Source organism: Choloepus didactylus, chromosome X, assembly GCF_015220235.1.
Source record: "Choloepus didactylus isolate mChoDid1 chromosome X, mChoDid1.pri, whole genome shotgun sequence".
In the NCBI taxonomy this organism is placed as follows: Eukaryota; Metazoa; Chordata; class Mammalia; order Pilosa; family Megalonychidae; genus Choloepus; species Choloepus didactylus.
The window spans coordinates 13,174,898-13,196,951 of NC_051334.1; the positions used below are offsets into that span (position 1 = coordinate 13,174,898).

The following is a 22,054-nucleotide window of genomic DNA, read 5'->3' on the forward strand; positions in this document are numbered from 1 at the left end:
TCTCAGTTTGGATATGAATTATGAGATGTTTCAACTTAACTAGAGAGAGGAATTAAAACACAGGAGAACATAAGCTTTTGACTTCCATACTTGACAATACATATGTTTTACTGTACATGCATTATGTATTTTATTTCTAAATGTGAATCTCTATATAAATTAAGACCCTTCTTCTATAGAGAAGAATGAAGGCCAGAAATGGATGTGTTCAAAACCCCTTAAAATCCTTAAGGGACTTTGTAATAGAATCTCAGGATAAAGGCAAAACCCAACAATGTTTGCCCAGAAACTTTATTGTAAATCAATTGTTTTGAACTTGGGATATATTTTCTTCCTTAGAAATTAGGTTTAAGTGGTACACCAATACACAAAATCCTGTTTAATTCATAATGGAACTAAACTATAATTATTACTGCTTATACATTTTTGTTGATTACAAAACACTTTCATAAGAACAAAAGTGTCCAAATTCGTTTTTTAAATATATATATGAAAAAATGTCTGTCATCATCTATCCTCCCAGCTGCCTATAATGTTACTACTCAGTGTTAGTCATTGTTAGGGTAAATCCTTCTGGTCTTTTAGCTATATCAATATATATAATTTTTTACAAAAGTGAAACCATTCTGTACATAGTCTTCTGCTCTTTTCACTCAGTGATGTGTGGAGCATTTTCTAGATAAACATATACATATATATATATATATATCTTCAACATCGTTGTTCAGGGCGTGATACCAGTCTATTTTATAGATCTCATGCAATTTAATTATTGGTATATGGGTTATTTCTCATTTTTTGCAATTAGCTGAAGAAAAAGAAACATACACTCTTTGGATCCCTTCTTAGGCCATGTGTGTAATCTGCGAGCACAGCCACTCTTTGGGGCACTTGCCTCTGTTCACAGTCCAGCCTCCTCAGCTCTCCTTGGCCTGAAGTCTTTGTTCCAAACAATTGGTCACATGCCATCTGTGCCCCAGGCTATCCTCTATGGCAAAGGGGGACCGGATTGAGTGAGGGAGGAATGGGAACAGGTTTTCCAGTTGGCTTCAAGTAAGCAGTGGGGCATGCGCGGTTGCCCAGAAAGCCAAGAGGCTACAGATTAACATCACTGCCACATTAGAGAACAGGTACTTGATCCTCCTTTTGTATTGAGCTGCACTGTCCAATAAGGTAGGCCGTAGCCACCCATGGCCCTTTAAATTTAAATATAAATCAAGTTACATCAAATTTAAAAATCCAGTTCCTCAGTCATACTAGCCACATTTCAAGCGCTCAGTAGCCACATGTGGCTCGTGGCAACTGTAGTGGATGTAGAGAAGATATTTCCAGCATTGCAGCAAGTTCTCTTGGACAGTGCTGGCACGGAGCATCCCATCACCAGTTAAGACATCTTCATGCGTTGCTTTCCCAACTATGCCTGCTGCGATGAACAATCAGTGATATGTCATGTATGCTGATGGTTTGGTTAAATTTAAGAAAACATTTATTGCACTGTTACTATATACTTCAGGGCTTTTCTTTATTTTTCTGTAAGCTGCCTGTTTTGCCCATTTAAAGATGAGGCTACTGAAAATCAGAGATGAAGTAACTTGTCCCCGACAAATGGCTACTATTTGGGAAGCAGGGCATTCAAACCCCAAACTTCTGATCCCAAGTGCCCCACGGGTTTCACCACATCCTGCTGCTGTCCTCCACACAAGACATGCCAGTGCATTTTATACCCTGCCGAGTGGGGAAGACATTCCTATAGAGAAATAGGTTTTCCTTCTGTATGCAATTTTGTTCTTATGTTTCAGAGTGTTTGGGATGAAAGTACTTTATTCGTTAAGCAAGGCTGTTTTTTGGTTGAAACTATGCTTCCTGTTTCTACTTCTAGCTTGAGCAATTTCGGACCCTGCTTTTCACTTCAGAAGGAGAGAACGAGAAAAGAATGGTCGACAACTTTCGCCCCCTTCAGCCCTTGATGAATCGCACTGTTCGCTCGTCCTTTCGCCATGATTATGTGTTGAACATACAAGTGAAACCCAAGCAGCAGACCAGCCAAGCTACCCCCTAAGACGTTCATATTGGGACCATATTTTATATTCATACATACCAGCTTTTAACAAATTTTTCTCTAGAGTATTCTAAATGCCTGCATTTAATAATTGTTATAGATGCTCTGGTCTTGATATGGGAGTGCTCCATCAATTGTTGAAGAAAGCTCTTTGGTAAGCTCAGGCTGACTTTTCACGGTAATGATGTATATCACCGATGTACCAGCAAGACACGCAATATTCTCTTCTTACAGCATCCAATTGCCAATTGTAAGTCATTTGATGTCTGACTTTCTGCGCTCTCTTTTTAGGTTTATCGGTTAGCGGTTCTACAGAGTTATGGGAAGGGATGATAAAATGTGTAACAACTGGTAAGGCACAGGCACTGACCAACCAGAACACAGGCCTGTCAGAAACAGCCATGAGGCTCAGACTGGTGCTTCCTGACTGAACATTGACCATGGTTTTAGGTATATTTTATTTTGAAATGTGAATGTGTATGCTTTTAAGAAGGCTTCTCAATGAGAACGTTTGCCCTGATCTTTAGGTGCCATTGCTAATATTTGATATGCTTATTATCAATTAATGATATAGAAAATATGTTTTGTAATCATTAGAAAACAAGGACTTTTGCTTATATCTTGAAATCCTTTTGAATTTCTAAAAATAAGCTATTTTATTTAAAGGCTTGATCCTATAGAAAGCACATGCATAACATTGTAAAGAAAAGGCTTTAAGTGCCTAAGACTTAGAATTCTTGCACAGCACATTTAAAGAAATATTTTTCAAAGGGGGCAGTAATCTAGTTGGCTATAGTTTATGCTATTATGTTGCATTATTGATACATTGTTTCATAGAATATAATGATAGTATTTTTCCACCATGACAGAGCTATCTTGGCTTCCCTTTAAAACTGTCTGAACTTTATTTTATTTGGTCATCTGTTGAGGTTCTTGGTTTGCAAGGCAGATGATCAACTTAAATTTTCCAATTTATACAGTGGCTTAGAAGATTTTTGTTACTGTAACAGGAAGAGGAACTTACCAACTAGGCTAAAATCTAGAGATTTCCACATATTCTGAGGATCCATCCCATTGTCATCCTTGCTTATAAATATCTGGGACTATTTCCAATGGCTTCTAAATCTGTGTTCAGACTCAATGTTGCATCAATAAGTGGTAGTATCTCTTTCATTGATATGCTAGTCATTTGCAAGTTATGGTTGGAGTTGTATATGTAAGTGCTTGGAATATCTCTGCTCCAGTAAAAAAGGGGGGAGTGGGGTGAAAGTATTTGCTTCTACGGTGCATGCCTTCTCTGGGAAAGGGGAGAGTGTGTGCCCTACACAAGATATACATTTTCCAGGGCACACAGCCTTCTCTCCTAGGCCTCTTACATAATCTTAATGGAAAAAACTATCACAGTGGGTGTCGCAAACTGGAATGAGGACCAGTGTACAGAATATAGGATTCCCCTTGTATCTCAGAGGTACAGGGATGCCATATTACTACTGGTTTGCCCATCCTGATTTACTTACACCTGGTGTTCTGGTGTAATTATTAACAGCTCCCCCTTTCACTCTCACCCAGTTTTCATGATAAATTCTATGGTCACCTTCCCTGCAGAAGTTCTGGAAACTGCCTTGGGTGTGGGCTTTCTTCAGTGCTCTAGTCTTAGGACCCGCAAAGGGGCACTGTAGATACCCTGGCTACTGAGAACACCCTAGCAAGAAACTTTTTTTAAAAATGTTTTTTATGCCCATGAAAGTATTTCACTTGTACCTTCTTAGCCATGAATGGGAGAAAGGGACTTAAGGTCTGTTGAAAGGCTTGAGAAAGAATTTTGTATTAAAATTGCTGCTCGCCATCATTAAATAATACTAGATTCATAAAACCCTTTCTTTACAACATTTCTATTTGTTGAATGGCTTTGTCTTCCTGTTAGTTTTTTTTTTTTTGCGTATATAAGATGTCTGTAAAATTAACGAGACATCCTTGAACATGTAGATCAGAAATTGATTAGAAAACTCCTCAGGGATTTACTAGAGAAGCAGAAATGGGAAGAGCCCCTGCTCCTCCTCAGCTCACCGCTTTCTTTGTGCGCTAGTGCACAATCTAACTTCCAGCCCTTTCCTACTTTCCCAGAGCTGCATGGATTAGGGTACAATTGGCTGTTCCCAAACCTGGCATCCACCCCCCAAAAGTTTAAGAAGATGTCTTTCCCTCGCTCACTGGGGGACATGATCTTTGGGTGTGATATCAGCAAAAATGAAGTATTGTAATCACTTTAGGTATTTTTCCATGTCACTAAACGAATCAACATCGTTTACTTGATACCTTTTCTACTTAAAGTTGTATTATCCTTTTGTTTCACATTTGTTGGTTCTTTCATGTAAAACTTTATTGAATGAAAGTGGATAGTTAATTTAAGCAAATAAGCTCTAATTTTACAGTATAATTAGTAAATATAAACAATACTGGCTACTTTAGAGATAAATAGTAATGCATTCTTGACCTTATGTCAATTTGGATTCCTGCTTTGTGGATTCAACCACTCTTCAGAACTGGTATTTCGATTTGGGTTCTGAGTGGGGATAGCGACTCTGCCATGTGCTTTCTCTCAAGCCACCAGTAGACAGAAGAATCAAGTCATAAGGACTCTGAGGGAACACTGGATACTTCTTTCTTCCACAGAAAACTTTTAATCAGTCATCCCAATATAGACTTGCATGCATTTCTCATTATTAGTATGCACACATAACTATTTTGTCTTATTTTCAGTTATAACTGTAACCTGAAAAATATATAAAGCCCTTGGCATAGCAATCCGAGTTGGAGAGGACACGAGATAAATCTGGTAACATTGAAATTAATGACAGGAGAGAAATGAACTGTGTTTTTCCCGAGAACTTCCATATTGACTATTGAATGAATCCTACTATTATGGTCCTACTGTGACAAGAAAAAACTTACTTGAAAGAGTCCTAGTCTGGCAGTGAGGAAGTGGACATTTTTTTTTCCTGCTCTCCCTTTATAGTTGCACTGAAAAATGTATTTATGGGTCAGTCTTAGGGGAGAGGGAGACTATTTCTATATCTATCTATATATCTATATATGGAGATATAGTCCATCAAAAAATTTGTCTGCATTGCATAATGTATTTGTGCAATTAAGATCAGCCTTCTTTAGATTAAAAACTTCTGTAAAAACTACATTTTCCTTTAATCAGAATTTTCTCATTTTAGGATAACTAAGATTCATATTTAATAGCATTATCAAATGACTTACAGAAGTAAAATATTTTTTTCCACCTTTTTGGGGATAATCAGCTGTTTTCTACTGACCATGTAAAATATAAATGTGGGCATTTTCCTGTAGCAGAGGACTAACCTGAAACATACATCCTTGAGAATAGGTAGATGTTGTGTTGCAGGGCACCAAGAAAAATACAAAATATATCTTATGTTGCAAAATACAGATATCTGTGTTATCAGAATGTCATAGCTGAATGTATCTTGACATTAAAATTTTACATTCCTTATTTTTACCTTATGGTTTGTTGAATTCAAATGATGGTAATTATTGTTTGGAAATGGAATCAGCTTTTAGAGTTACTTCTGTGATAAAATTAACTTGAGCAATACAAGTTTGTTCATGAAAGTGAATGCAGTGATTGCTGAAAATAAATGTCTAACTTCTATAGGAGATTTACATTCATTTCTAAATCATAATGAAATAAAATCTACATTTGTATCTTTTTAAAATTAGGAATATCTTCATAGAAGACAAAGTCTCCACCTTCAAGGAGTTTAGGATTTAGTGGAAGAAGCAAACACCCAGTGTGATAGGTGATATAAAAGGTGAAAAGTACACACAGGACAAGTACCTAATACATTCTTGAGGGGGTCGGGAAGTTTTCACACCAATAATGATGATGATGATACAACAGATAATGTTTTGGGGACACTCACTGCGTCCCACACACTACCAACATATAGCATGCATTGTCTTATGTTATCTTCACAGCAAAAGCCTTATAAAATGAGAACTATTATTACTATCTTGATTTTGTATAGATGAGTACTAGACATAAAGGAATTTACTCAAGATCACAGAGAACCAAAGCTTGAGTTTTGCAGTCCATTGACTCCAAAGTCTATGTCCCTAATTATTGATCCACTGAGCTGGACATGGTCAACTTGCAAGTGAAGGGGGAAGTGTGTTCTTCCAAGGCTCTCAGTAACAGGGAGTACAGCGAGGCTTTGTGCAGGGTTCTGGCTTCTGCTGAATGATTGATTCCAAGGAGGGACTAAAGAAGCAGGGGTAGTTTAGTAACTGGGACTCTCAGCAATTTTTGTTTGGGAGGAGAGCACATCAAACCTGGGCCAGGGAAGTTATTCAATCATTCAAAAGATAGGATTGTTAGTCATTTGTAGCGGCAGTGTGTCCATTTTCTGTTGGCCTTCTCCCTGACCATGTTTGAGTACATCACAGTCTGGTTATTAGCAGCGCTGACTTTCACTTTCTCAATCCTACTCTCAGTTTAATCCTCATCACCTCTCACCTAGATTGCTGTAATGTAACAGCCTTTTCCCTTTTAATCCTCCATATGACAAACCAGAGTAGTTTATCTAAAACATAAATATGAACACACCAAACACCTCTACTTAAAGCTTCTCAACACGGCGGACAAGCCCCCCCGCCCCCCGCCTGGTAACCTAGCCCCAGCCCACCTCTTTTGCCCTACCCTTTACTATTCTCGAATTGCACTTTAAATTCTATTGCCAAATTCTTGCTGTTCCGGGCAGATTCCGCAGTTTCACCTCCCGGTGCCTTTGCTTCTGCCGATCTGCCCGCGACTCCCTCCCGACCCTTCTCTACCTGGGTAACTGTGTCTTCGAAACTCGGTTCAGGCATCAGAAACCTCTCCTTGAATCCCCAGGTGAGCTATGCTAAGTAAACTTCATCTTTGCATGTATCATATTATATTATCTACGCATTGGCGCTTCTCTGCCCCTAGATTGTAAACTCCTTGGGGGCAGTAGATGCGTCTTGGCGACCCCGGGAGTTAGGTTCACTTATTAAGCTGGCACGGTGGGAATAAAGGGGCGGGGTCTTGAGCTCTGTCCAAGGCGTCGATAGGTAGAGCCACGGAAAGAGGCGGAGCCGGAAGCTTCCTCTGGGCGCTGATAGGAAGAGCCGCGGAAGGAGGAGGAGTCCTGACGGGTTGGAGGGTTGTTCCCATTACAAAAAGAGAGGGCAAGCAAGCCGCGTTGCATGGGATGAGGCTTCGTGGGTGGATGAGGAAAAATGGGGGAGAGGTGTGACCTTAATCTCCTATGACGTGAGGAGACAGTGATAAAGCACTGGGGAAGTGCTGAAGAATTACTTCCAAGGTGGGCGCACTAAGGATTTTCGGGAAGGCGACAATTATTTCGGAAGGGCTTTGGGAGGCTAGCCGCCCGCTGAAGGTTCGGTGTTCCGCCTCTGGCCCCTCCCGGGCTGAGACTTCCCGGCTCGTGCTCGCGGCCGCGCGACACTGCGCCTGCGCGCTCGGCTGCGCTAGCCTCCTGCCCTTGGGCCCGCCTCTAGCGGCGGGCTCCGGAGGGCGGGGCAGGCTGACAAGATGGCGGCGCCCGGGAAGATGCTGTTTCCGGAGAAACAGAGGTACAAGCTGGCCTCGGGGGAGAGGCAATGGCGAGAAGTGGGGACCGAGCGGGCCGAGGCTGGGTCTGGGGGATGTGCCACGAAGAAGCACAGGGGAGCCGGAGTAAGCGAGCGAGCCACGGCTGCAGCGCGAGCCCTTTATGGGCGCGCGCCCCGAACTGTCACGGGAGTCCCTGGGCTGAGGGAAGCGACGTGGGCAACGGGTGGCGGGATGGAAAAGACCTGTGGTCTGGGCGTGGAAGGAAGAGGTAATGGTAGACAGCTGCTCTGTCATTAAAACACGGGAAGCAAGATTTCACCCCCGTGTAGCAGACCGATTTCCTGTCACTGGGCGCGGAGGGACAGGGAGGTCGGGCAGCGCCGCAGATGAGGCCACTGACGTCGGTGTGTGTATGTTTCGATCTTCCAGTCACAAAAAGTACAGGGCCGCCCTAAAGAAGGAGAAACGAAAGAAGCGTCGGCAGGAACTTGCTCGATTGAGAGACTCAGGTAATGGGCTTCTCATACTGTTCTCTGTATAGGATATTGCCTTCCCAGCCCCGCCCTAACTTGGGGGCAGAAGGAAGCCAAGTATCTGATGAAGAATTGCTGTGCCTCCGAAATAAAGTTTTGTTAGACCCATGTAAGAAACTGTGTTACCATACTAAAGGAGGGGGGAGTCGTGATGAATCATCACCCATTGAGTATATGTAAGTGTTTATAAAGTATCTAATATTCCAGGTAATTACACTATGAATTACAGTAGCTAGCACTGCCCTTGCACATAGTTAGTTTTCAGTGAATTTTTTTCTTTGTAAAATCAGCGGGGGTCGAGGGTTTTGATTAGACATTTTGCAAGTTTTTCTCAAACTTGAGTAACAGAAAAGACCTCTTGTTAATTTGAGTTATTAGTATTATTATTAGGTTATTTGAATTTATAAACACATAAAATTAGCCATGAAGGTCTTGTTTGGCTATAAAACAATATCTTTACAAACTATATCATCACAAATTATAAAACCAAATGAAATTACACATCCAGTAAAGTTCAAATCTGCATTAATAAAATGTCAGGGATGATGTGAAACAGATGCTCACAATATGAATATGGTGCTGACTGCCATGGCGTAGGTTCTTTAGAGTATGTAGTGCCTCCACTACTGGTGCACTATGGTTGTTAACCCCTTTTTTTTTTCTATTGAAACTGCCATGGGACTTTCATTTGTGCAGGTAACCATGGTGTTATTTGGCCTTTACGTGCCAGAACTTAACATTTATGTATTAAACCTATTTGCAATAAAATTAGTACTTCTTGGGCCAGTGCCGTTATAAATACAGATGGGAGCGCTGAAATCACAGCAGTGCTTGGTTGTAATGGTTGTCATCCAGATTGTGCAGAATATGCTTATTAAATTATCCTAGACAATTCTCAAAGTCCAGAGACTGTGGCCTCTGGTGGCCAGGATCCTTGTACCTTGAGAAACACAGTCATAGAGGTTTCATTTACTGTTGGGGTTCCTGAGAAATTATTTTAGTAGCAGTACTTGGAATAATTAGAATGGAAGGATCAGTATGTTCACCTGCAACCTGTGTTAGCATCTCTCTTTTATTAGTTGAAAACTGGTCTGCCAGAGGCAAGATAAAATATCAGGGATGATAGGAAAAACAGGGTAGTTATTTATGCCCATATTGTGCTTTGTTTCTGCTCCTAAAATTCTTAGCAACCTGACTTTGTTCATTTAATCTATTTTCTAATACCGTACCTTTTTTTAAAAAAAAACCTCTTCTTCTTTCCCTGTTTTAAATTCTGTAATAGCCAGTGTTTCTATTGTGTTGATTCTTTTCCTTTTGAGTTTGTACAGTACATTCAGAGTGAACCTTGGGTGGAGAGTCAAGTGGATTGTTTAGACAGTTGAAGGATACAGGTCACTGCTCTGCTCAGGATTATATAGCTGATGGCAGATCCAAGATGAAGCACCTGTCTCTGGACTCCAGGCTCCTCGTTTTGCACACTCTGACTCACAGTTCTTTACTTAGTGTTGCTTCATGAATACTGTGGACTAAAACACTACTGTTCATTCATTGTAGCACACACTGGGTGTTCAGATATTACCCAGAAGGCTAGAATATAGAGAGCATTGCCCTAAGAATGAGTTGGCAAATGATTGGTAGAAATTTCTGGAATACTGACCTCTCAATTATAGGAAGCCTCTTTGGCACCCAGTTGTAGTTGAAATAACCTGAAATGAGCTGCCTTGTCCGAAATTAAGGTAACATTAAGTATAAAAAGCAAGTTGCAAAACTGTAGCATGATTCTATGTGTATCATATAATCTATATATTATAATCATATAATCAGACATATTGTACTTATATGTGTGCTCCCTTGCATATGCTTGATTGTTCATGTAGAGAAAATGATATACCCAGAAGTGTTAATGATCACTTTTGTGGAGTGTATGTGAACTTGGTTTGGGTGGGGATGGGGTGGGTGGGTTGAGTGAGTGAGTCAACAGATATTTTTCAGCATCAGCTTTGTCCAGGCAGTGTCTAGTCTATGGGCATACTTCTGTAAATAAGCCAGTCATAGCTTCTGTGCCAGCTTCTCTAGGAGGCCCTTTACATATATCAGGTCATGTGATTATCTGAATATTTGTGTGTTAGGACTTCTCCTTGTTTTTGGCCCATTTTCCTTAAATTTCAGGTGCTGAAATAATGAAGTTTACTTGCTTAAGAAAAGTAAATTATTTTCATTATCTAGGACTGGGTCAGCTTTTGGTTAGACCTATACTCAATACATGTGACAGAGGCAAAATCTTTTTCCTTTAAGCCTGAGATCTTCTATTGTATTTCTTTGAGATCGCTTCAGTTTTCTCTCTTTACTCCATCTTCACTTACTCAGCTTTTTTCTCTCAAATTTAAATTTTGAACAGGAGAGGATATACATTTTCATTGGATTAAAATTATTTATCCATGCTTTTACTTGGAAAATGCTCCAGCATACAGAAAGTTGAAAAAATAGTACAACAAACATCTATGAACCATTCACCTTGATTTGCCAGTTAATGTTTCGCCTTACTTTCTCTTTCCCTCTTTATAGAGATACATACGTTACATTGTTTCTGGATCATTTGCAAGTCAGTTGCAGTTATCATGACACTTCACTCCCAAATACTTCGGCCTGCATTTCCTAGTAATAAGGACATTCTCCTCCAGAACCACAGTACCAAGCTCACACCGAAGCCAACCAACAGTAATTCATTAGTATGATACACAGGCTATATTTAAACTTCCCCAAACCAGGATTGCTTATTTTGAAAAGCTCAAGTTTTTCAAGATTCTGGATGTGTCTGATTGTTTTCTCATGACTAGCTTCAGGTTATGCTCTTTATGGACAAAATACGAATATATTACAGAGCGGGTGTGCATACTTTTTACTGCCTGCATCAGGAGGCCTATAATGTCAGGTTGCTCCGCTGGTAGTGCTAAATGTGGTTAAGGGGTTGCCCACCAGATCACTCCACTGCAAAGGTGCATTTCCCCCTTGTAATTAGTACTAATTTATGGGGTGATATTACAAAATGGTATAAATATCCTGTTCCCAACAACCTTTTATTCACTGTTTTTAGCATCCTTTTGTAAATTAGTTTTTATATTGGGGGTCACAAAAATGATTTTTCTACTTACGTCATTCTGCATTTTTTAGTTGCCCTTCTTCTGTAAAGTCATACTTTCCCTTCCACACCCTCACTACCTTTTTGAGTATCACTAAAGAGCCATGGATTAATTTTTTTATTTAACTTGTTATCCACTACTATTACTGTTCTTTTTGATGCTCAGATTGTCCCAAAGGGCTGAATCCCTTATTGTTAGAATGTTTTAAAGACAAGTTTATATTGTAATTGTAAAGATTAAAGATTTTCTATATTTCTTTCCTGAATTATTGACCAAGGTTTTGCAATACTCAGATAGTTTAGTAAAACTTTTAAATTCCCTCAGGACTCTCACAGAAGGAGGAGGAGGACGCTATTATTGAGGAACAACAACTAGAAGAAGAGAAGCTGTTGGAGACAGAGAGGTCAGCACGGATTTCAACATTTAGAGTAAACTCAGTTATTTTATTAGAATATTATAAACCTTTACTACTTTTCTTTATAAAGTCTTGTACCAAACAGATCTTATAAAATACCCTGTATAAAATATTTGTATCTCTAGCTGAGGGACTAAAACCGGATGCTGTCATTTTTTTTTAATAGCAATATTTTTCCCTGTGTTTTTGCTAATTCATAAATGTTTTCGCAAAACAAACAGACTATTAGTAAGTGTAAAAAGTGAAAGAACTTCAATAAATTCAACACACCCAAAGATAGCCATGATTAAGATAGTAAGACTTTATGTACTATACATGTGTATTTCTCTAATGATATGGTATATATCCATATTTTCTATGAAATGCTTTTATTGTTAATTGTGTAGTACATATTTCAGTGTAATACATATATTTCACTGAAGAGTTCTAATTCAGCCATTTTAGTGGCAACATAGTATCCATCATATGGATGTAGCATAATTTATTCTTTATTCATCATTTATAGTTCTCTACTGATTAGCGTTCAGTTTGGTACTGTTATATAATATAAAAAGTTGCAATAAGCATCCATGCTTATCTGTCCTTGGAAATTGTCTTGTTATTTCCTTTGGAAAATGCCTTGAAATAAAATTGCTGGGATCAAAGAATAGGTACATGTAAAATGTTGATGGCCCTGTGGAGAGGGCATCCCAGTTTGCAACCCTCCTAGCAGTGAGCCAAGGTGCCTGTTTCTGCATACCTTCATGTACCCTAGACATTATCAATTTTTAAAACTCCGGTGGTGGAAAGGTATATTTCATTGTTCCCAATGTGAATTTCTTAATTAATGAGGTTATCTCTTCATAAATTTGACTACCTATTTGTAAATTGCTTAAGTCTTGCACATTTTTCTTTTGGGATATGTAGTTGATTTCTCATTACTTAATGCGTGGCATTTTCACGGTCATTTGTGGACAAGCACAGAGCTGTGAAAAGTTTGAGTCACCTGATGCACGCTTCTCAGCTGAGGTTGCTCATACTGTCAATAGGTGTCCTTCTTGTGATATGTTTAGTGCCAGGTTTTCCACATTTTTCTGCTTTTTGTTGGTGATTTCACTGTTTAAAATGGCCCCCAACCTTAGTGCTGAAGTGTCGTCTAGTGTTCCTAAGCACAAGAAGGCTGTGGTGTCCCTTACGGAGAAGACGTGTTAAATTAGCTTTGTTCAGGCAGGAGGCGTAGTGCAGTTGGCCTTGAGTTCAGTGGTTAATGCATCAACATCTTATTTAGTGAGCTCTAGTTACCTGCCCCCCACCCAATATGACTTCTGATTAAACTTGCTTAAATTTATGTTCAGAGGCTTTGTTTAAATGTTGTTGTAAAGTGTTCTGAAGGCAATGCTACTGTTCTGAGTTGGAGTTAAATGGGAGCAGTCTCTAGAAGGCTGGTGAAACGAACTTCCTAGGGAATCATTTCATGCAAATTTAAGGAGGAAACAAAAGATGTAAGATGCCTTTAAATAGAAATGGACATAAAACCAGGTTATGTATTGTCCTTTGGTGAAATAGTTGACTGGAGGCTCACAGGACCCTAACCCCGTATTTCCCCTAGGAGCAGTGGTTCAGTGTTTGCTGATTCAGTGTTCAGTGCAACCTTATAGAACATAACTACTGCAAATAACAATAATTGACTATCTTTGTTTTTACTTGTTTTGTAAAAGACATTATTTATCTGTTACATGCGGAACATGTATTTTTCTCGTTTGTCATTATTCCTAACTTGGCTTAGGGCATTACTTACCATAATTTGATTTTCATGTAACCAGCTTTTGTCATGGTATCTGGCCTTGGTGTCTGACATTTTAAAAGGCCTCCCCCATCCCAAGACAATGAAAATATTCTGCTGTTTTTTCCTCTTGGTATTTTCCAGAGGATCGTTTTTAAAAAAGATGTAGTAGTGATGGAGAACATAGAGCTGGATTCAGCCAGACCGGTGTTCCAGTCCTGGCTCTGTTACTGGGAGTACAATCATGTCCCAGTTTCTTACCTTCTCTAAGCTTCGGTTTCCTTATCTTTAATATGGAGATAAAGTCATTCAGCATACTTACCTTATAAACTTGTGAAGAGTAAATGAGATGGCATATGTATAGTGCTTACACACTGTTAGCAGATAGGAGAAGCTGTAATAACTCTGGTTGTTCTTGTTATTCTAGAGTTCTGGGTTGTTATGATGATATACGTGGTCAGAACTAGAGAAGTAACTTTTATTTGTTTCCCCATTTATTTGAAATGCATCTTTTAAATCGCCATGTATGTATCTTTGTGTTCCTTTGATCTTTGTTTATTCCTATACTAGTTAAATACTACTTTAATTATTGAAAAGCATGACAACTAATTATGTGAAAATAACCATATGACTTTATACAATTTTAAGGCAGATATGTACAATATATTCAAGTTATTAAATTTTTAAAGTTTTTATTGTTTTCTTTTTTTGTGGTCTTAAATATATATATCATTTTAATTCAGTTTATATACACTTAATGTGCTCCTCAAAGGATTCACACATCAGAGTCTCTCACTCTGAAACATCTACATGTATCCTGTAATATGCACATGAACATGGCATATGCAGTAAGCCAGCCTCTGCCATGGCAAAAGATGTGTTTCTGGAGTCTGTAGTTGGAAATTATATATATTTTCCCATAGAATATTTTAAATTGTGGTTAGGTACCCAGACATTGAACCCTCTTTAACTCATGATGTTGCTGAAGTAATACAGAGCAATATATCATATTTCATTTCCCTTTTATAAATTCAGAGGAAAAATGCAATCTAGGTTCTAAACACTTGATTGGCAAATAAACCTTAAAACTATAACACATTTTTAAGTTAGAAACTTATACTGAATGTCTGAGACACTTGCCATTTTAAGATAACATCTTTTTTTATGATTTATCATTTTAAAAAATAAACCAAACACCTGCTAATAAAGTTTTATAACTTCTTGTCATCTTTTTTTTTTTATGACCCATAGTATTCTTTATTTTAGAAGGCATGTTTACAGCATAGTTTGATTTTCTTTCTTTCAGGAGTCTAGGTGTTTGAGGCAAGCCACAGGAGTGTCTTCACTGTAGTAGTCCAGCGGTGTATGCAGGAGATGCCAGGTTTTCATAGGACTGCGATCACTGACTCTCCACATTCAAAGTACATAGAATGGGAAGAGTAATACTTTCTGAATGTAAACAGCTAAATGTTGCTTTGGAACTTGTTACACACTTCATTGGAGCCTAAACATCACTATGATCCAGCCTAAAGGGAAAGTTGTAATGTCATTTTTTGATGTGAAAGATGACACAGACATACACACACAAAATGAAGAAATAGTGAGTTTAAGTTCTAGGAGGATAGTTGCTGAAATGTAGTGCTTTTCCAAGATCTCTACACATATCTTCTGATCCTCTTACCCCCACTTTAATGGCTTTATAGAAAATATCTTTTGTGATAGTTTAATCATTCTCAAAACATGTCAGTTTGCTCTCTTATGTGTGTGTATGTATTTGTAGATTTATGCCCATTTTTTAATTATTTGATTATATTGTGATATTGATAGGCAAAGATTACATGAGGAGTGGTTGCTGAGGGAGCAGAGGGCACAAGAAGAATTCAGAATAAAGAAAGAAAAGGAAGAGGCGGTTAGAAGACGGCAGGAGGAACAAGAGGTACAGTATTCATCAAGTTAATTGATCGATTGACTATTTTAGTTAACCAAAATGACTTTTCTCTCCTTAAGTGTTACATATCTTGAACTTAAAAAAACTGATATTGTCCATTTTGCCAATGTGTTTAAATTTTTTTCATTTACTTGCCCTGTATGTTAAAGGTTTTGAAAAAGTAAGTCTGAAAATTACCTGCCTTCCTGTTTTCTTTCCTTGACAGAGAAAGTTAAGGGAAGAATGGGAAGAACAGCAGAGGAAAGAGAGGGAAGAGGAGGAGCAGAAACGACAGGAGAAGAAAGAAAGAGAGGTGATTCCTGTCGTAGGAGGATAGACGCACTGCGTATCCTCTTAGAGTGCAGACATGGAACCTGGTGGGCTTGGAGAGTAAGCTGTAGGCGTGGGAGGATTTGGGGTTTGGGTTGGTTTTATTTTTTATTTTTCTTTTGGTTGTTGTTTTGTTGTTTAGAAAGAATCATATGTTTTAGTATAGACCTGTGTTAGAGTTTCTTTACAATTCTCTTCTTTGGGTCCATGCAGTGGCAGATAAGACTACCTTTAATTAAGGTTTTCCTTCAACTTTACCCAATTTATCCCTTTTAGCAGGGGTCAGCAAATTTTTTCAGTAAAAGGACAGATAGTAACTATTTTAGGCTTTGCAGTCCATAACTGCCTCTGCCGTGAATACTCATCTCTACTGCTGTGGCATGAAAGCAGCCATAGACAATATGTTCATGAATTGGTGTCGCTGCCTGCCAATAAAATTTTATTTACAAAGCCAGGCAGCTGGCCCCTGCTTTCCACTATGTACTACTCTTTAGCAAATGGTGCTATTCTGAGGTTCTGTTGTATATGAGTCAAAATATTTAGAGAATAATATTTTGTATAACTCCCATATTTATTTAATTCATAAGAGACTTAACTGCTTATGGCACATCAGCAAGAATTACTTAATTTAGAGAAAGTAGGGACTCAACTATCAGGAATTTAGGAATTTTTTTGTTGTTGTTAATAAATCTTGACTTGCTTTCCAACTTGGACCATTAAAGGCAATTGTAGCTAACACACAATTGCTCATGAAAAAAAAATCTATAAGATATATATTTTTTCAGGATTTTTAAAATTTTTTATTAAGTTTACCCTCCATAACTTATCTGTTCTTATTAGATTTTCGTTCAGTATTCTTTTTTTTTTTTTTTTTTGAAACACTGACTTGGTAAGTTTTGCTGCTGTTCCTTAACAGTGTATTTACTTCAAAGATATCACAGCTCATCTTTCCTTGACTGATTCATCAGGATGTATCTTTTCTGTGATGTTACTAAGTTTGAATAACATAAAATTGGGCAGTTAACTATCTTATAATGAGGGAAAGAGCATTTGGTTATGTCCTAGTAATGATGGGGTAGAAGCAGCCTCTGTGACCTTTGTTATTTTGTGTCTCAAGTCACCAGTTAATTCCAATGCAAGTTCTAGTCACTCTTTTATGAGCACTGCTTTCAGCATGAGGCAAGATCGCATTAGGGATTAAGAAGGCAAGAAAATTGTTTGGAGCTTGTCATTTTTTATCGTGCAGAATCAATTCTCATTTTAACAGTAGAATGCTCTTCAATTGAGGTCTTTTTGGGATCAGGTAAAAGCTAAGCCTTCTTTTAAATGCTTTCATTTCATTTCAAAGGAAGTCCCGTGAGACAGTAAGGTCAGGCAGATAAAATGAAGTAGATTTTAAACATACATAAAGGACTAGATGATACATGTTTCTGCAGTGTGCTAGATAATTCTCTAATGGGTCGAGATGGCACAGTGAAAAAGACACCAAATCCTTACTCTCGTTGCATTAGTATTCCAAATGGGAGAGCCAGGTGATAAGTAAGCAAAAAAAAAAAAAAAAAAAGCTGATTTTTAAGGGCTCTGAGAGCATGTTAAGTGCTATGAAAAAATAAAGCAGAGGGTGATGCTGGGTGTCGGGGCTTCTCCAAGGAAGTGATGTTTGGCCTGACACTTGAGTGCAGAGATCTCAGGGAGAAGGGTTCCAGGCAGAGGGAAGAGACCTGAAGCATGGAGCTGAAAGAAGACCAGGCTGCCTAAAACCTAGAGACCACAGGGCAGGAGGCAGGGTCTGATCACTTAAGGCCTTGGGGCCACGGAGAGAAGTTTGGATTTTATGCTCAATGTAATAGGAAGCTGTGGAAGGGTTTTTAAGCAGGGGGTGACTTCATCTAATTTTTATCTTTACCTTGTACACTTCCTTCTAACTTCTGTGTAAAGAATGAGGGGTGGAGAGTGATGAGTAAGGAGGCAGGAGTAGAAATACTGCGGCTAGTTAGGAGGCTGCCCTTCCAGAGAGGAGATGATGATGGTGTAGATCAGGGCAGTGCTTAATAAAGATAAGTATACAGATTTGGGGGGTGCTGAAGTAGAGCCAACAGGACTCTAGTGGTAGCTTGAATGGGGGAGCTGGAGAACAGAGAATTTAAGTCATACTCTTAGGCCTATAGTTTGAGCCAGTGGATAAATGGCAGCACCATTTTTGGTGAGGGGACATTTAGGTGGGCAGGGATAGAACAAGAGTTCTGTTTTGAGCACGGTGAGTTAAATTGGACTCTTACGTAACCAAGTCGAGTTATCAAGTAAGCATCTTTTCTTTGATGCTCTAAGGGGTTAGGGAAGAGAAGAACATCATTTAAAACTTATTTAAATGACAGGTAGAAATTTACTAACATATTGCAGAACTTCCTTTGCCTTATCAAAAAGTTTGAAATGTCTCCTAAATCCTAACTACTACTCTTCATGTCATTGTTTAGCTTTTGTTAAATGTTTATGTTTCAGCTAGCATTGTGTTTTTTTAAGATTCACTAATGCCTCATCTTAAAAATGTTCAATATATACTAAATATTGTGGTTATTGGAACTATTATAAGAACATATTTTAAATATTTTGCAATGCGATCTAAAATTTTGATTTGAATAAAAATCCTCAGCTATACATCCTTTGACAGCTTTTCAGAAGATCTGTGCTGTAGAAAGCAAATTAGAACCCGAAGCCCATTGTACCTGTGGTTTGTTTTAAATTGTTACACATGAGATTCTTAACCAGAGAAACCAGCTGTGACTTAACCTGACTTCCAGGTTTTCACTAGTCCTGTTTTACACCATTTATAGGAAGCTGCACAGAAGATGCTGGATCAGGCTGAAAATGAGGTACTTTCAAAACCTTTCATTATTAATTTGAGACCAATGAACATTTCTTTAAAAACATTACTTTCCGGTAATGTTAGTTTTGTGCGAGGTTATTGAGATCACTTTGGGATATCTGGATTCACTTTTGTGGCTCTGCTCTTTCAATAATAACAACAAAAGTTGATTGATGAACAAAAACGATTGAATCAAATCGCTCCTCTGGACTGTATTTGTTTATAGTTGCTAAAGTGTTTGTGAGCAACATCACATACCATCACCCTGGATGGGCCATGTAACTTGATTCAGAGTAACTTAAATTTCTATCAGTGGTGGTTCCCTAGTAAGTCCTTACACCCTTTCCAGAATGGATGGACAGAAGGGAAACCTTTGCAACCCCTCCTCGTAGCCATGGTGATGCCTAAAAATGAGAAACAACAGGGACCTAAGAAAGAACTAGAGCTTATATATCAACACAATTGTTTGTGAAGTCTTGATTGTGTGTTCTAATTTAAATGTGTATGTTTTTAAATGAATCTGTTTTTTATTTTTAACCAAAATAGTTGAATACATTTTTAAATATTTAATTTTTCATGGAGTTTTACACTGCTGGTGAAGTCACAGTTTTTTTTTTATTGTTGTTCAACAGCTGGAAAATGGTACCACGTGGCAAAACCCAGAACCACCCATGGATTTAAGAGTAATGGAGAAAGATCGAGCCAATTGTCCATTCTATAGTAAAACAGGGGCCTGCAGATTTGGAGATAGGTAACTAATGTTTTGCTTTATCATGTCAGAATTAAGCGAATGGAGCACGTCAAGGTTTTTGAGTTATCTTCCTGGGAGAACAGGCTTCAGTTTGAAATGTTCATTATCAAGAGTCTGCTGCATGCTTGCTCCAGTTCCCAGCTGCTTGTCCTTGGCTTCCGCCAACCTGTTTCCTGGCTGGACTTAGCCTGCTTCTCTAACAGGTGCTTCCCTTGCATTCCATAGCTTTATGAAGACCTTTTGCTTTTTATGTTCTTCCTGTGCTTGCTTTAGTCCATGTTGAAGAACTTGGATAGGGGAAATCATACATTTTTGCTGTCTCAAAAGACTGGAACAGCCTGGCTCTATTTTTTGAATGGCAAAGACTTGGCACAAAACAGGCTTTAAAACCTTGCCATGCCTAAAGGGATATGCGTGGTGGGCAGGATCAGATGGGTAGGGGAGAAATATTTTACTCCAGCATTTTTCATCACTGTGCCAGTTTTAGCAGTTATCACTTTGGGCAAGATACCAAGGCTTTCTGTGCCTTAGTTCCCTCATCTGTAAAATGGGTACTAAAAATAGTGTAATCTTTCCACTCAAGGAGCTAGTGAAGATGCAACACGTGAATGCATGTAAAGCACGCAGACCAGTGCCTGGCACACAGCAGGCGCTAGGTCTATGCTTGCTGCTTTTCTCATTATTGCTACTATTGCTATTATGCTCTGAGACTGTCTTCTGGTTCCCTGTCTCTTTTGGATCAGTGTTTCTGAAACAAGACATTTATGTAGAAAAACTAAGTGTTGATCTCTTCATTCATTTAGCAAATATTTGAAAACCTATATGCCAGGCACTTGTGATTTTTATAATTTGGTTCATTTACAGATGAACAACTCAGTAAGTAAATAATTCATAATGGTGAATGAACCCATCTGAGGTAAAATTCAGTTATTACTATGTATTCTGCAGAAGAGAAAATCTAATCATAATCTTAGAGAATAGACAAGTTCCTAAGTATATAAGAAGAAACTGAATGTTATCTTCCATGTTTATTTTATTCATAAAATTATTCATGCCATGAATATTTTTTCCTTCTTTAAAAATAAGCCTTTTCTATCTTTCTTTTTCAATTTAAGCCCTCATACCTTATGTTTTCTAAAGCATTTTTATTGTGAAATATAACATATGCAGAAAATTGATAAATTTTAAAGTACAGTTTAACAAGTAGTTATAGAGCAAATTTCAAAGTATAGTTTAACAAATAGTTGCAGAGCTATTTGCAACAAATAGTTACCTGTCAAGGGTACAACATTGCCGACACCCTAGAAGCCTCTTTTGTATCTATTTCTAGTCATAACCTCCTTTCTCTCCACAAAGGTATGCATCCCTAAATGATATGTGGTAGTTTAGTTTTGCCTATTTTTGAACATAATATAAATGGAATCAACTTTGGGAATTGTTTTTTTTGTAAAGTATTGTTTGTAAGATTCACTTTATATATATATATGTTTCTATTAATTTTATTGTTAATTTTTTTCCCCGTGCATGTCTTTATTTTATTACTCATCTAACCATACACTGGATAAAGGGGATATCAGTCATAAAGATTTTACAATCACACAGTCAAAAGATAAAAGCCATATAATTATACAATCATTATCAAAGATCAAGGCTACTGGGTTACAGTTCAACAATTTCAGGTATTTCGTTCTGGCTGTTCTAATACACTAGAAGCCAAAAAGAAATAGCTATAAAATCAGTCAGTAGTCATAATCATTTGTTAAATCTTAATTTCTCTGTTACAACTCCTCCCTCTCATTTGATCATTCTTTCAATCTTCAGGAATATCTGGGCAATGACCATTCTAACTTCTTCATGCTGAAAAGGGCTGTCGACCTTGTGGGGTAGAGGAATGGAACTGGTTGATGTTCTTGGAGAGACTGGTACCTCTGGGTTTCAGGGTTATCTGGCATAGGAACAATCTGGAGGTTTTGAGTTTTTGAAAAAATAAACTTAATAGGAAAAACTTTTATAGAGTCTTAAAGCCCAGCGTATTCTTTAGGATTTTCAGGAATACCGTTGGTTGGGGCTTGGCATACTATGGCATTTTGCAATATCTGACTGAAGCTTGCGTAAGAGTAACCCTCAGAATGACCTCTCTACTCTATTTGAAATCTCTTAGCCACTGAGACCTTATTTTGTTTCATTTCTCATCCCCCTTTTGGTCAAGAAGGCATTGTCAGTCCCCCAATGCCAGGGCCAGGCTCATCCCTGGGAGTCATGTCCCACATTGACAGGAAGACTTACACCGCTGGGAGTCATGTCCCACATAGTGGGGGAGGGCAGTGAATTTATTTGCAGAGTTTGGCTTAGAGAGAAAGGACACATCTGAGCAACAAAAGAGGTTCTCTGGGGGTGGCTCTTTGGCATAATTATAAGTAGGCTTAGCTTTGCCATTACAGAAATAAGTTCTATAAGGGCAAGCCTCAAGATCAAGGGCTTGGCTTATTAAATTGAGGGTCCCTAATGCTTGAGAGAATATCAGGAATTTCCCAGGTAGGGAAGTTTAATAGTTCCATATTTTTTCTCCAGTGCCTCAAGGGACTTTGCAAATGCTTTTTTATTTTCTGCTCCAAATACTCTGGGATATATCAGGGTATTACATTAAG

General features: G+C 38.3%; 2 protein-coding genes across 7 annotated transcripts in view; both read left to right on the forward strand.

Moving 5' to 3' along the window:
- Positions 1-5,724, forward strand: part of CA5B (carbonic anhydrase 5B) — a 105,455-nt gene extending 99,731 nt beyond the window's left edge. For all 6 annotated transcript variants that reach the window (XM_037822583.1, XM_037822586.1, XM_037822584.1 and 3 more), the window contains one exon: positions 1,880-5,724. In XM_037822583.1, the coding sequence (XP_037678511.1) occupies positions 1,880-2,059 (180 nt within the window). In that variant the 3' untranslated portion in view covers positions 2,060-5,724. The remainder of the gene's footprint in view (positions 1-1,879) is intronic.
- A 1,295-nt stretch (positions 5,725-7,019) lies between these two features.
- ZRSR2 (zinc finger CCCH-type, RNA binding motif and serine/arginine rich 2) overlaps positions 7,020-22,054 on the forward strand; it is a 38,038-nt gene continuing 23,003 nt past the window's right edge. Inside the window, exons 1-7 of the mRNA XM_037822590.1 lie at positions 7,020-7,705; positions 8,115-8,194; positions 11,683-11,761; positions 15,363-15,471; positions 15,689-15,775; positions 18,624-18,662; positions 19,288-19,406. Of these exons, the coding sequence (XP_037678518.1) occupies positions 7,665-7,705; positions 8,115-8,194; positions 11,683-11,761; positions 15,363-15,471; positions 15,689-15,775; positions 18,624-18,662; positions 19,288-19,406 (554 nt within the window). The 5' untranslated portion in view covers positions 7,020-7,664. The remainder of the gene's footprint in view (positions 7,706-8,114; positions 8,195-11,682; positions 11,762-15,362; positions 15,472-15,688; positions 15,776-18,623; positions 18,663-19,287; positions 19,407-22,054) is intronic.